The sequence below is a fragment of the Stegostoma tigrinum genome, chromosome 3 (genome assembly GCF_030684315.1).
Source record: "Stegostoma tigrinum isolate sSteTig4 chromosome 3, sSteTig4.hap1, whole genome shotgun sequence".
Lineage (NCBI taxonomy): Eukaryota > Metazoa > Chordata > Chondrichthyes > Orectolobiformes > Stegostomatidae > Stegostoma > Stegostoma tigrinum.
Genome location: NC_081356.1, coordinates 17,327,154 through 17,341,878, shown reverse-complemented (window position 1 = coordinate 17,341,878; position 14,725 = coordinate 17,327,154). Strand labels below are relative to the sequence as shown.

The 14,725-nt window shown below is 38.2% G+C and overlaps 1 protein-coding gene across 7 annotated transcripts in view; it reads left to right on the top strand.

Moving 5' to 3' along the window:
- Positions 1-14,725, top strand: part of ythdc1 (YTH N6-methyladenosine RNA binding protein C1) — a 47,313-nt gene that overhangs the window by 21,595 nt on the left and 10,993 nt on the right. For all 7 annotated transcript variants that reach the window (XM_048526860.2, XM_048526861.2, XM_048526859.2 and 4 more), the window contains 6 exons: positions 290-398; positions 2,249-2,366; positions 5,633-5,717; positions 5,809-5,975; positions 8,891-8,973; positions 14,678-14,714. In XM_048526860.2, the coding sequence (XP_048382817.1) occupies positions 290-398; positions 2,249-2,366; positions 5,633-5,717; positions 5,809-5,975; positions 8,891-8,973; positions 14,678-14,714 (599 nt within the window). The remainder of the gene's footprint in view (positions 1-289; positions 399-2,248; positions 2,367-5,632; positions 5,718-5,808; positions 5,976-8,890; positions 8,974-14,677; positions 14,715-14,725) is intronic.

Here is a 14,725-nt window from a genome sequence, read left to right as displayed (position 1 = left end):
AAGATACTGCTGATGCTGAAAAGTAAATAGAAAATGCTGGAAATAACGAGCAGGTCTTTCAGTATTTGAGAGAAAGAAATGCGCAATAGAAATCACAACCTGGCATGATGCAGGGTCATATCATGAAACTGTAGCACCTTTAAAGTTGCCAGTGCTACTGAGGTTTTTTCCCGGCAATCCTTGTTTGTTTGTTTGTTCAGATATTTGCTGTTTAACTTGATGTTAACCACGCAGCTGTTGGATAATTATTAACTTTAAGGTGTACTTTTACACCCCTTTTTTTTATTAGGGTGTATGGTCAACACTGCCAGTAAATGAGAAGAAGCTGAACACTGCATTCCGAGATGCTCGGAGCGTTATACTGATATTCTCTGTTCGAGAAAGTGGGAAGTTTCAGGGTAAGAAAATTACATTGAGAAATTGAATGTATTTGTTTTCTTGATTGGTTCCTTCTTGTGGAAGAACAATTTTCTAGTGCATCCAAAACATTTGAGCACTGCTACAGGGCTACAAGGCCAACATTTATCGCTAATTCATTTATTCTGATTTCATTCTGTTTCAAAAATAGCTTGTCAGCGTTAATTATTACATCACTACAAAACTTCTTGAACAATGTCCCCCTTTTAGCTAAACACTGAAGTTCAATGGCGAGAGTATGTTTCAGCAATCAAACCTTGTAAGGTGTGTTTTCTACACTTGATGTTAGGAATTCCAGGTTTTGACCCTGCAATGATTTTTTTCAAGTCAGCATGGTGTGCTGGGTGAGCTTAAAAGTCTGAAGGTAGATAAGTCACCCAGAGCAGGTGGACTAAACCCCAGAATTCCGAAGGAGATTGTAGAGGCATTGCTGATCTTTCGGGAATGACTGGAGTCAGGGAGGCTCACAGACTGGGAAATGGCTGATGTAGCACACCATTTTAAAAAAGGGAGGCAGAAGATTGCAAATTATGTGTTGGTTGGCCTGACCTTGATAGTTTGTAAGATTTTACAATTCCTCGTTAAGGATGTGATTGCTGAGGACTTGGAAGTGCTTGGTAGAATACGTCAGCGCAGCTTCGTCAAAGGAAGGTAGTCTGTTAGAATTTTTTTGAGGAGCTGACAAGCAAGTGGACAAAGGAGAGCCAGTAGTTGTATTTATTTGGATTTTCAAAGGCCTTTGACAAGGCACTACACAGGAGGCTGTTAAATAAGAACCCATGGTGTGAGGAACAAGGTCATTGCATGGATAGACGGTTGGCTGACTGGCAGAGAGTAGGATAAATTGGTGATTTTCAGATGGCATCTGTCGTGTTCATGTGTCAGTTGTTGGGTCCAGAACTACTCACATCATACGTTAACAGTCTGGAAGAAGGAATGTACCATATATCCAGTTTTGAGCTGCTAAGTCTGTAATGAATCCTGGAACTTTGGGTATTTGTAAAAGGAAGGCTTTTTTGGCAAGAAGCCCTGCACCCATGTTTTATCCCACTAAATATGTTGAAACCTGTACAGGGTGTTAGTTAAATTGAAACTTGGTCTCTAAGATTTTATTTATACACTTATTCCATGAATTATTGTTTGTGTTAATTCAGGTTCAGGATCACTGCAAGTCTAAATAAAACTTTCAAGCTTAGTGAGACACACTTTGTAATTCCCATCTGACAGCACAACAATGATACACAGGATGACTGACGAAATTTGATCATGGTGAAATATTTATCAGGTTGAGAAATGTGTGCATCTGGTGTAAAGCCAGAAGGAAACAGAGATTGTGTTCTTTGCTTGCTGGACACCAGTCATCATTCCACTGATGCACAATTTGACAGTTGTGTTCATGGTGGCGATATTGTTGACTTTTACTGCATGTGGTATCTGGGATTGAGAGCAGTTTGTTGATAGTAAGGGAAAAAGAAATTCATTCATTTCCCCCTCCATCTCTTCCTTGCCCCCATATCTCCTTCCCTCTTTTCCCCCACCAGCACGCACGCACACGTATGCCCACACACTCTTCAATGAATACAGGTCACTTAACACTTGTGCCTGCAGGTATTCAACTGCAGCAAACTTCATAAAAGTAGCTTGGGATATGGAACCAGTCCTTTCTTGATAGACCACATTTTCTGGTGACACCTTACTGTAAATTATTGAATCGAAAATCATGCCTAAGAGTATAATAAATTTTGCATAACACCAGCATACACACATTTAGCTGAACAGCGCAAGTTAATTTTGTGTAGCTGGTTTATTTATATAAATCAATTATTTTCAGGATTTGCCAGACTCTCATCAGAATCGCACCATGGAGGATCTCCAATTCACTGGGTACTGCCCGCAGGAATGAATGCAAAAATGTTAGGTGGTGTTTTCAAAATCGACTGGATTTGCAGGTATTGTCTACAGTTAAAAGCTACAACAAATTTTAAAAAACAACTTTTCAAATGCAGATATTTGAGGTGCATCGTGCTGAAGGAATGATACAGTGCATATTTTAAGCAGCAATTTTCAATATATAGAATGCTTGCTTGTGTGTTCTTGATTACAAGTGGTTGCTTTGTGGGTGAAGAAAGGAAATTTTAAGGGACATCATTTTCATAGTTACGTGACCACTGTTGCCGAAGAAAGGGATGTTGGAGAGGGGGGTGTAGCGCCCAAGCAGAGCATGTGTGTGGATCAGGTTGTGGTGGAGGAACTTGCAGGATGTCATTGCAGGGTTGGAGTTGAGGTGTGTTGTTGGGGAAGACTTACTGCCGTGATGGGAATTGTTGGCTTCCGTGGAAGTTGTTTGAAGTTGGGGTTAGAATGGTATGTTGTGGAGGTCAGTACATGGTTATCCATGAGTTGAACTAAATTTTTAATCTTCTAACTTTTTGCAGTGTGATGTGCCAATTCCATCTACAGTGCGGAATTTACTGTGTGGCCATTGACCAATCTGGGCCATTATGTCACCTAACTACTGTAATCTTTTAACAAGGTGTGGAGCTGGATGAACACAGCAGGCCAAGCAGCACCTTAGCAGCAGGAAAGCTGACGTTTCGGGCCTAGACCACACTTTGTTATCTCTGATTTTCCAGCATCTGCAGTTCCTATTATCTCTGTATACTGTGATCTTTTGCTTTTATGATTCAGAATTCTGTTGCCTGTGTTACTTATCAAATATACTTTTAATCTTAATACAACAGTAACATGAATTTGTTTAATGCTTCTACCTTGCAAAGGTATTACTGACAGTCAATTGTGACATTGAGCTGCTTTGGAGATATCAGGTCAAAAGACCAAGAACTTGGTCAAGGAGCAAATGGAAGTAGAGAGAATTCCAAAACATGAGTAAACAGCTGTAATTGCCAGTGGTGAAACAGAGGTTATGTTTGATGTGATATTACAGACCAGCCATGAAAACACTGGAATGTTTTAAGTCCTGAACTAAAAGAAGAATTATTGCAGCACAACTTTCTGGCTATGGATCAAACTTTCCAAGGTGTAGTAATCTCATGCGGGTTGCCACTCCAGCCACTTTAAAACAAAACAAGGGACCTCTGTATTTCTGTAAGACGCTTCCACTCAGGGCTCTCTCACATATGCAGAGGCAAACCATGCCCCCCTTTCACAGTTAAATTCAGAAATTTTAAATTGCTGACAGCCATTTTGACTGCAAAACCGTAGAAGTATAAGCTACGTGTGATGTTAGAGTGCTGGGTGGAGGGTAGGATGCCAGATGGGTAATGGAGAAAGGCACTGTTGTGTTTGGCTCAGCAGCAGTTGTAGAGGATTGTATTTGGCCTGTGGGATGTGTAGCTGGGTGCTTGAGATGCAAGTATGGGGTCAGTTTGATGGTTATTCGAGGGGTAAACTGTTTTAATAAGCTTATCTTTTCCTTGGAGGGTCCAGGCATAATGGAATTGTCTACCTGAAAATTCAATTTCCTGGGCAATTCCGTCGCAGTGAGAATGATAAAGATTCTGCAAGTTCTTCATATTTGACTCATCTACGCTATCTGGCCCATGGGAAATCTGGACCTATGTGATATTATCTTTTACCCATTACTGCCTTTGCCAGAGTACTAGGAGAGTCATTGCTGTTTGAATAGGAGCTTGAACACACCTCAGTAGTTTGCCTCTTAAACATATGTTCAGTTATAGAACATAGAAAAGTATAGCACGGTACAGGCCCTTCGGCCCACGATGTTGTGCCATGGAATAATCCTAATCCAAAAATAAAATAACCTAACCTACATTCTCCTCAATTCACTGCTGTCCATGTGCATGTCCAGCAGTTGCTTAAATGTCACTAATGACTCTGCTTCCACAACTACCACTGGCAAACTATTCCATGCGCTCACAACTCTGTTTTATATTCCTAACTGCACCAAATGCCCTATGCTGTTTGTGTAGAATTTGGCATTTTGTGTAGCATGAGAAGTTTAAGTTGGAGCCAACTGTAGAACATAGAACAGTACAGCCCCCTCAGTCCATGATGTTGTGCTGAACTTTTACCCTAATCCTAAGGTCTGTCGGACCTCCACCCCTATCTTATACTATCATCCATATACCTATCTTGTAGCCACTTACATGCCCCTAATAAGGCTGACTCCACGACCCTCTACGGCAATGCATTCCATGCTCCGACCACACTGAGTAAAGAGCCTACCTCTGACATCTCCCCTACATCTACCTCCACGTACTTTAAGACCAGGTCCCCTCGTAATAGCTACCTCCACCCTAGGAAAATGTCGCTGGTTGTCCACTCTATATATGCCTCTGATCATTTTGTACACCTATCAAGTCACCTGTTATCCTTTGTCATTCTAAAGAGAAAAACCCTGGCTCTCTCGACCCTTTCCCCATAAGAGCTTCCCTCCGTGTACTAAGCCTAAATAAGGATAATTACAAAGGAATGCAGACAGAATTGGCTGGAGTGGACTCGGGAAGGATGAAGCAGTTATTGAACAATGGAAGATAATTTTAATAGTTCATGACTAGAAACCAAGATATAGTCTTAAAATTCATTTTAAGTAGATAAATGATTCTAATGCAGGTTCTGAGGAAGGCTCATCAGACCTGAAATATAAACTCTGATTTTTAAAAAGAGGGGATTGGCCATGCTAAATTGCCTGTGGTGTTCAGGGCTGTGTAGCTTTGGTGGGTTATTGGGGCATGGTTCTAGGTGGGATGCACTTAGGTTCACTGGACTTCTTGGGCAGGAGAGCCTGTTTCCACACTGTAGGGATTCTGTGATTCTATGACTAATTCTAGGAAGGGGCTAAACTAACTGTGGTAACAAGGGAGTTTAAGGATCTTATCAAATTGAACAACAAAAATGTAATATGGTAAAGATTAGTGGTAAAGAGGAGGGTTTAACCAGATTTTAAATGGGAAAGATTGTCATCTTGAGACTTGATAAGGCTAAATGGTCCACTTGTGCTTCTTTGTCTTTCGGTCTTTTTTCCAAATGTGGATATGAATTAGCACAGAATTAGTAAGTAACTTGTCTCTCAATGATTTGAGGAGATGAAAGAAGAGTGAAATACTATTTAAAGGATTAATGCAGTTATGACTTAAAAGTTGCATGAATGTCAGACTTATATGCTTTGATCTGTAAATGAGCATTTTGAGAGAGAGACTGGCATGCTTACTAATGGAAAGATATTCCTTTCCAGGCGTGAATTGCCATTCACAAAAACCGGGCATCTTGTAAATCTGTGGAATGAAAACAAGCCGGTTAAAATTGGCCGGGATGGACAGGTAAGTAAAACGTACTATTTCAGATTTATTGCAGACTTTGAAATTGCTTGTGTTTATTTTAAACCTCTCTCATTGGGGCTGTCTTTTTTAGGAAATTGAACCTGAATGTGGCACACAACTTTGTCTTCTGTTTCCACCGGATGAAAGCATTGACTTATATCAGTTCATTCATAAAATGCGGCACAAGAGAAGAGTGCATTCTCAGCCACGATCAAGGGGGCGGCCTTCTAGGCGTGATCCTGTCCGGGAAGTGGGAAGGTTAGAAACGTTCTTTGGACTGATAGTAGGCACTTGTGTTGGAATAACATGATGGATCACTAAGAGTCACCATTCATGGTACCAGCGATACAGAAGATCACTTTAGAATCCTCATGCCAAGCTGCATGGACTAGTCTGTGGCTTCAGTGAGGATTGCACAGTCTACCCTTGACAGCTGTGGGTGCTTTCGCAGTGGCTTTTCGTCTATGGAGTAAAAGAGTGGAGCCATACATGGTTAAAGCATAAATATCCAGAATGAACTGTAATAAAGAAGTGGGGTGATCATATTACTGTTTCCAATGCATGAGTACAGTGATACATCCTGTACGTTTACTGGGGTAGAGGGAGTTGAGGTATTGTATAGAACTAATTAAATTTTGTGGTAGGTGGAGTATAACTTATATTTCTAATTTTTTTGCATTTATAATCTTGTGAAAGCCTTTTCTTTCAGGTGTATTCCTGTGGATAATAATGTGCTCTGGGACTGTAAAAGGATCAGTATTAATTTTTCAGAAGATGACATCTCATTTTGGGTTAAGTTATATTATCTTTGTCAAGAAGAGCATTAAATGTGGGACTCTTTCACTTGGTGAAACACCCTGGTCACCGTGATCCATACGCGTATTGAAAGTATTCTTTTAAAAAAGTATTAGTCACATGAATACATTTCCATCAAGCTGCTGAGCTTCTGAAAGCATCCACGTGATTAGGTTTTTTTAAAAAGGGAAAATCGATGGCCTTGGAGACCCGGCAACAAACCAGTGTGTGGATGTTGCTGAGTCAGTGTACAGTCTTCCTAGACGTCCACAGTGCCTCTGGACTTTACAGTTTGAAGCTACCTCATTGAGCAATGCTTATGAACAGTATACAGTTTCCCTCCTAATCCTGGGGGGAGAACAGGGGTGTTAACGCGTTGAAAAAAGCGGAGAATTTCAAAGAACTGATGTAACCACTCTGCTTAGTGCTTTTGCCAGTAGCCATCTATCAAACAACAGATTTAAACCTTTCAATACCCTTCACACTGTCAAAGGACTATGGATTGATTTAGTTTGCTGGGAATGCAACCTTTGACAAATGTTTCCTTTTATGAAAAACACCTGTGGTAGGTAGAAAATAATTCAACAATGGCCCATTTCATTGCTGTAGCGGACTGTCGATTAGGTAGGAGGATACCTGGCAGTGCCCCTCTCTTTGTGGCTATTATGGACTGTGCGGCCAGCTGTCTTTTGAAGTTATGAACCAAGGGGTTCACTGTGCTATTTTAAAGGTCTTTGGTGAATGGAATTTATTTTTTTTGCACTGGACTGCAATAGCATTGCTACCACAGCACCTCTACTCAGCCTGCCAGGCCCTCCTTTTATGTTTGTGGCTCACATCATAAGTCATTAGTTGGGACTGCTTTATGAACTTTACTGTCAAATTAAAACCTTCGTTGCGTGGTCAAAAATCAACTACAAGAAGCGGTATGTTCCTCCTTTAACCAGCATTTTTTATATGAACTTGCTGTTATTGCCCTTGTTTCATTTTGATGATACAGTGAGAAAAATCCATTATTTCTTCATATGCATTAATATGGATCAGTTTTTATCTTCCAAATTATTTCACTCTTATGCTTACTCAAACCAAGGTAACCTGTTTGGATGCTGGTTTAATCAGCTGTTCCCTTATTACTAATGCATGCATAATTCCACAAATTCTACCCTATTTATATAGTCAATTGGCATTAAATGTCAAATGCATTAGTTATGCTTGGATATTTTGAAGCTTTAATGCAAGTTTTGGTTGATGTAGAATGTGGCTTTGCTATCCAGGATATTCTTTTTTGCATTTAAATTCAATAGTGAGAATTGATGTAGAATTAATGAATTTTTCTCACTGCCACAGCTTTTTAATGCTTCATTTTTTTTTTGTTTTATATATAAAAACATTATGCAACAGAAAGCTGGAGAAAAGTCATTTAGTATGAAAGTAATTGACAGCACTCTTCCTGTTGACTTTGGGCTATTAAGGCATTTTATTTAAGGGTTTTGTGTTTTTCATGTTTTATCCCCATGGAGACAGTAGGAATTCAATGTGACTTTAAAGTGCACACTTGAATGAATCCCATTTATGAAGGATAAAATTCTATGTTAATGGTTTTTTAAAAAAATATTATTTATTAAATTTCCACATTTTGTCATACATATGAATTTTAAAACTGACTGCACATGTCCTGTTTAGCAGAAAGAGAATAGGGAAAGTTAAGCTTTTGAGTTTGTTTTGATTAAACTGAGTTTAAAAAGGTTGTGCTCCAATTTGAAACAGGGTCTCATTACATCTTCCTCTTTGTGGGGATAAAATTGTTTGGACAGATGTATTTTAAACTGTAATGTTTGAAATGTCTATTAATCAACTGGAACCATTTAAGAATGAACAAAATGTACACCCCTTTCATATTCATGTGGTAATGTGTATTTTTGCATTGCGACTTCTTGAATTTTTTTAAAAGCTTTCCGTTGCCATGACATGCGTAAAACTGAGCTATCATGAAATGCAGCTGATTACCTTTATGCACTCAAATGTTTGGTTGTAATTTTCTTTGATTTTTTTTGAGATCTGAATATCTAATCTTTAGAAAGTACCAGTAACTGTTCTGCACTCCTTAAAAATGAAAAGTTAAAGGTGTTCTAAGCTTGCTGGTTTAATGCATTGTTTGCAAGACATGTAATGTGCTCTCAATACACATCTGACTTATCAAGCTGATGAACTGTTTCATCAGTGCAGTTCATCTGATTACTTTAATGAAACGCCTGAGAAGATTTCACATATGTTTGCATTTCTTGATTGCTATTTTAAATTTACATTTGTCAGTTTTTGTCAATTGTGCGCATCAGATTTGTTGTTTCATAATAATTTTGTTTACCTAATTTACGTAGGCGTCGAGCAGAAGAATTTGACTCATATAACACCAGAAAGAGACCAAGGATTGACTACCCACCAGAATTCTCACAAAGACCAGGTCATTATCTTGTAGCATATTGAAGTTTTCGAGTTAGAAGTGTGGCATTTGAATGAAATCCACCCTCACTCATAATTGCAGTTATATCACCTGCAGGTATATTGAATGGATACTTAATTAAGCAGTTGGGCTGTAATTGTAGTTATGAGTCTGTGCATCTTTTGAAAGTTTTCATTCAAACCATGCTACATTGAAACCTAATCAAAATACTACTCAAATGTTCTAGAAATTTCAGGTAAGTGCAAGTGTGTATTGCAGTGTACAAGTTTCTCCTGTCCATTTCAGGTATGTTAGTGCTGTAATAATTTAGTACACTTGCCAGTTTGCATTGCAAATGGAGAGATGTTTCTCAGGTGCACCTATATAAAAGGGAAAATGTCTAAGGAAGTCTCTTGTGGTTCAGTGGGAACTTAACTGTGTCTGAGCTAGGAAGCCTGGCTTCAGATCCCGCCTGCTCCAAAGATGTGTAGTAACATTTCTGAGCAGATTGATTGGAAAATACCATGGCATTGTGGTAGTGTCTGTGTCTCTGGATTAGCAGGCCTAAATTCAATTCGCATCTGCTCCAGAGGTATGTCATAACATCTCCTGAACAGGTTGATTAGAAAGCTAAATGAATATACTAAAGATGACCCTTGGTGCAGTGTCTGATTTCAAGCCCCACCTATGCTGAAGGTGTGTATAACGTCCCTGAGCAGGTTGAAAATACTTCAAGCTGTTGGCAACAGATATGCGACAAGTTAGTCTAGATGTACTCCGTTTAATTCCTAAACCTGAGCAGTACAATCGAGAGACCCAAATAAGTCAAGTACATTATATAGTACTGTGATTGCACTCTGTCCTAGTGATTTATTGATATAATTGGGGTTTACCAATTTGCTGTCTGATTTGAATTTGCTACCAGTAGTAGGTTCATCTTCAAAAGCAATTAACTGATATTATGTGTTTAATAACAATTTGTATTTATATTGTTGGTACTGCGGATTATCGTTCAAGAAGTGTTATCAGAAGAAACGTGTTACTGAACCATAAAGCCTGTAGGGCACATGGCCAAAAGTTTGATTGAAGTACATTTTAGATGCATGACTTGAGGGAGGGAATTTGAGGAAATTCCAGAGCTTGTGCCATTGGAATTTGCAAAATGAGATTAAAAACAGCACCAAAATTGGAGAAATGCACTGAAAGGGCTTTGTGATGATGTAGTACAGAATGATAATATTGAACTCAATGCCAATTCTTTCTCTAAAGCTCAGCTGTGCTTTTTTGGTTCTTGACAGGTTAGTTATTCAATCCTTACTGTAACTTACTGTCATCCTTTCTGGCTGTGCTATTTAGAATATGTACTTTTGGAAACTACCTTAATTCTGTAACCTCTAGTTATCAGTCCTTTTGCTGTTAGTAGCATTGTCTGCTCCCAAGACATTGTTTAGCAAGTAACCCTTACATATTTTGAACACTGTCATCAAACATCCCCCTTAGTTCTATAGAAAACAATCTGATTTTTTTTTGGCATCATCTTGTATATCACTCAGAAATAAAATCATTATTATGGTCTGCGATTTTATTTACAAAATTTGTATATTTGGGTTTTCAAATTGTGCTGTACTTTTCAGAAGTACCACATTACAACTTTGAATATTTTTTCAACTATGGGATGTATCACTTCGACAGATGCCTGATTAGCTGCTTATACATGAAGTGGATTAAATGTACAGATCCTGTGATGTGCCAACCAAATACTTTTGGAAGTCTTATTCAGGATGTATATACAGAGAGACAGACATTAATGAAACAATGCAGTAGCTGTTTTCTTTTTATCAGTTGCAGTCATCTTTGTAGACTTTATATGCTAATGCTTCTTTAGTGGAAATTTGTATAAATTTATATTAAAATTTCCAAGTGCTGCATAAAATTCATTTTGGTCAGAATGAGATGGGTATGATCAATGCCCACATTCCCAAAATAAAACTTCTGCTCTGGAAGTGCTTATCTCACATGTAACCCCAGACTACTTGATGCCAACTTGGTTCTGCTGCAAAAATGAATAAAATGCTTCAATGAACCTTTGTCATTGAACCCGGAATGGAAGAATTTTCTCATGGTTTACGTTTTTAGTAAGGCTCCGTAACTGTAAAGGTAAAGTTGCCGTAGTCTTACTGGACATTCGGATTGCTCCATCATAGAAGAGCTACAATTGGTAGTGGTTTAGCAAGAGAATCACCACCCCTCTCTTGGCATCTCACTGCATTGCAAACCAGCTGTCCAACCAACTGAGCTAAACCGCCCTCTAACTAAAGTAATAACAAAAGCAATGTGAAGTGCCTTTACCCTTATTTCATTTTTGAGTTTGGCTAGCTTGAGACTAATTTGTTAAGGAATTTGGTGTTTAAAGCATGATTGCATATTTTGGTGAATTTTGATTGGATCAGTATAACTTGGAACTTTAGTGCAGAGGCTTATATGAATAAGCAGCATCAAAATTGGTGGATGAAAACCTTTAAGAAAATATTCTTACCTTACACAAGATACCTTGTTTGCAGTCCCAAAATTTTACTTAATATTAACCTTGTGTATGGTCAAGTTTATTCATCAATTACTTGTTAAAATATTGTTCCAAATGCCATTGCAGCCTCTTCACCATGGAGGGGGTCAAAGGATTAATCAATTTGTGCAAAGTCAAAGGCAATTCATTCATTGCTTACAAAAATAAGGGAACTTGTCCAATGGTACTGCATTAGATTGAGTGGATGTGTTCTAAGTGAGAATAATGGCGTTCTATTTGTGTATTCTATGTGTCAATGAATGACAATTCTCCAACAATGCATGATTGCCTAAAATTACTGTTCTTTTCCCATTCTATGAACAAAGTTTAAAAACAATTGTGCTGATTAGTTTTAAAATAGTAAGTTAAAGCTGTTTCACAAGGTCATACTGGTTTGGCAGCATAGGCATATAGTCATAGGTTTGTTTAGAATTTCATTTTGGAAGCTGATAAATCTGTTTAGTGAAGTGACCAGAAATCCAAAAAGCACAGAACATAGAAATGTGCAACACAAGTCCAGACCCTGTGGCCCATCATGTTTCTGTCAAACGTGATGTCGTTTTAAACTAATCCCATTTGCCTGCGCTTCATCCTGTTCATGTCTCTGTCTAACTGCCTCTTAAAAGTTGCTACCTGCTTCTACAACCTCCCCTGCCACCATGTTCCAAGCACTTACTGCCACCTGTCGGGCGGGGAGAAGAAATTCTCTTGCACGTCTCCCTTAAGCTTTCCCCCTCACGTCAAATCTATGCCCCCTAGTATTTGATATTTTCACCTTGGAGAGAGAGAAAGGGCTATCTGCCCGATATATGCATCTCATCATTTTATAGGTCAACGTCAGCTTCCCACCTTTCTATTTATGTCATTCTATTTTTCTTTATGGCTTGATATTCATTTACCAGCCAAACAGCAGTTTCTTGTACAATATTAAAAGTAGTTTTCACTTTATGGAAGTATTTCTTGAAAATTACCTTGATAAGTTTTTAATACAAAAAGCTTTTGACAAATGAACATTTTTCAGCAATGCTAACATGATTTAAGGTCAGGGCTGCAAATACTTCATTTGTTTTTGCTTTTCAGTTTGTCAGTCATGATGGATTAACAGTTTTCTGATTTTTTTCTTTCTGAATCTCTGTGTTACAATAACATTTGTGGATTATTTTTTAAATTAATGAGGCTTAGCTGTGTTTGAACTGAAATGAGAGTTTCCTTTTGGTTAGGTGTGCTTGTTATAGCTTGAATCATACAAAAGATTCACAACATCTGGACTTGACACCTTTTATAGTGAAAACCGGATTAGGCATGCATGCATTAGCTGATCTTTGTTTCACTACCTTGTTTCTTTAATTCTAAATTAATTTTGAGATTTGAAATATGAACAGTTTTCTAGTAATGCATAAGATGCTCTACTGGGGTAGATTGGTGAGGAGCAAGGGTATTTTGGCATTGTTTTTCACACAAACTGCCATTCTTGAGTTGAATGGTATCTGTACTAAAAGAATGCTGCACTTGCAAAAGATAAGTGAATCAGCACAAACGGAACCATGGACTTGTGTTTATTTCAAAGGGTTTAAATTGGATGATTGTAATGTTGACTTTCTGCTATGCTTTGGAAGTATTTTTCATTAAGGGAAGGAGCAGACCACAAAGCTTTAATGAATTTGCATGATTGCTCAAGTATTGGGTTCATCATAACCACCTATGGTTTTACTTCAGTTCTCAACTGTTAAATTATTCCTGATTGATATCCACCAAGGTTGTCAAAACTCACTGCTTAAAACAAAATTAGGCCAAAGGCAATATGAACATTTCTTGCAACGACTCTCCTGTGTTTTCATGCAACCCTTGATTTTCCTTGCTGATGAATCTACCTATCTAACTCAGCCTTTGATATAAACAAGGACTTTGCTAACATTGCTTCTGGTGGCACGGAGTTTTGAAGAGAGCCCTCTCAGACTTGTCTCCGTCTGAAATTGGGGTCCCTTGGTTAATTTAGAGACTGTGCCCTCTAGTCATGGACTCTCCCACAAAGAGGGAACATCCTCTTAGCATTTTCCCCAAGCCCCCTCTTAATCCTCTATGCTTCAATGAAATCACCGTCATTCTTCTAAACTCGAGTGAGTAGAGTCCCAACCTAATTAGCCTTTGTTCATAAGACAACCCTCCATAAGAATACTAGTGAACCTCCTCTGAACTGCCTCTATTGAAATGATGTTTTTCCTTAAATAATTGAACTAAAACTGTTCAGTGCTCCAGATGTGGTCTTACCACCAGCTTGTACGGTTGGAGTAAGAATTCCTATTGCAGTCCAATCTCCTTGAAATAAGGGTCAACATTCCATTAATCTCCCAATGACCTATGTGCTAGCTTTTTGTTTCAAGCACGAGTACCCCTAAATCCATTTGTGTTGCATGTTTTTGCTGTTTTTCTCTATTGAAATAATCCTTTTGGCTTATCTTCCAAAATTGACAACTTCGAGTTTTCCCACATTATACACTCTCTGCCAATTTTTTGCCCACTTAACCTGTCAGTACCTTTCTGTAAACTGTTTGTGTCCTCACAACCTGCTTGTCCACCTCTTTTATTTGCGTTGGCTGCAAATTTGGCTGCAATTCATTTGTTTCCTTCCTCCTATGCCATTTAAGATCTGTTGTAAACAGTTTCGGTACCCTGTTAAGTGTAAGCGATAAAACACAAATTACCTGTAGTCTTCATCTATGAGCAGTTGGTTTCCTTTTGAATGCAAATATGTTGATGGATTTGGTAGAAACTTCAAATGTGTTAAAAATAAATAATTTTTTGAAAGCGTTGCCATTAGCAATATTAAATGGTATATTCAAACATAAGTGTTGAAAATGTTAACTAGCATAATCAAAGACTGTTAACAAGAATTATGTGCCTTGTGCAAGAGTTTTGTTTGATTTTTATAGATGTTATAATTTGATTTCTTGGACACGCTTGGAATCCTGAAGGTTACTGACAGTTGAAAAATATTTTTAAATGCATGCAATTCCCTGCAGCCTTGTTCAAAAAAAGTAGAACTTTCTGTAGTTCTGATTAAGAATATTTTTATTCAGATTTTAACTGTACTAATTAAATAGTTTCTTGTGTAAATGATAATTGCACAAAACGTTTCTTGTTAATATGTTAATCTTTGGGCAGGATACATGAAGGATCCACGGTACCAAGAAGTAGAGAGGTAGGTTATTT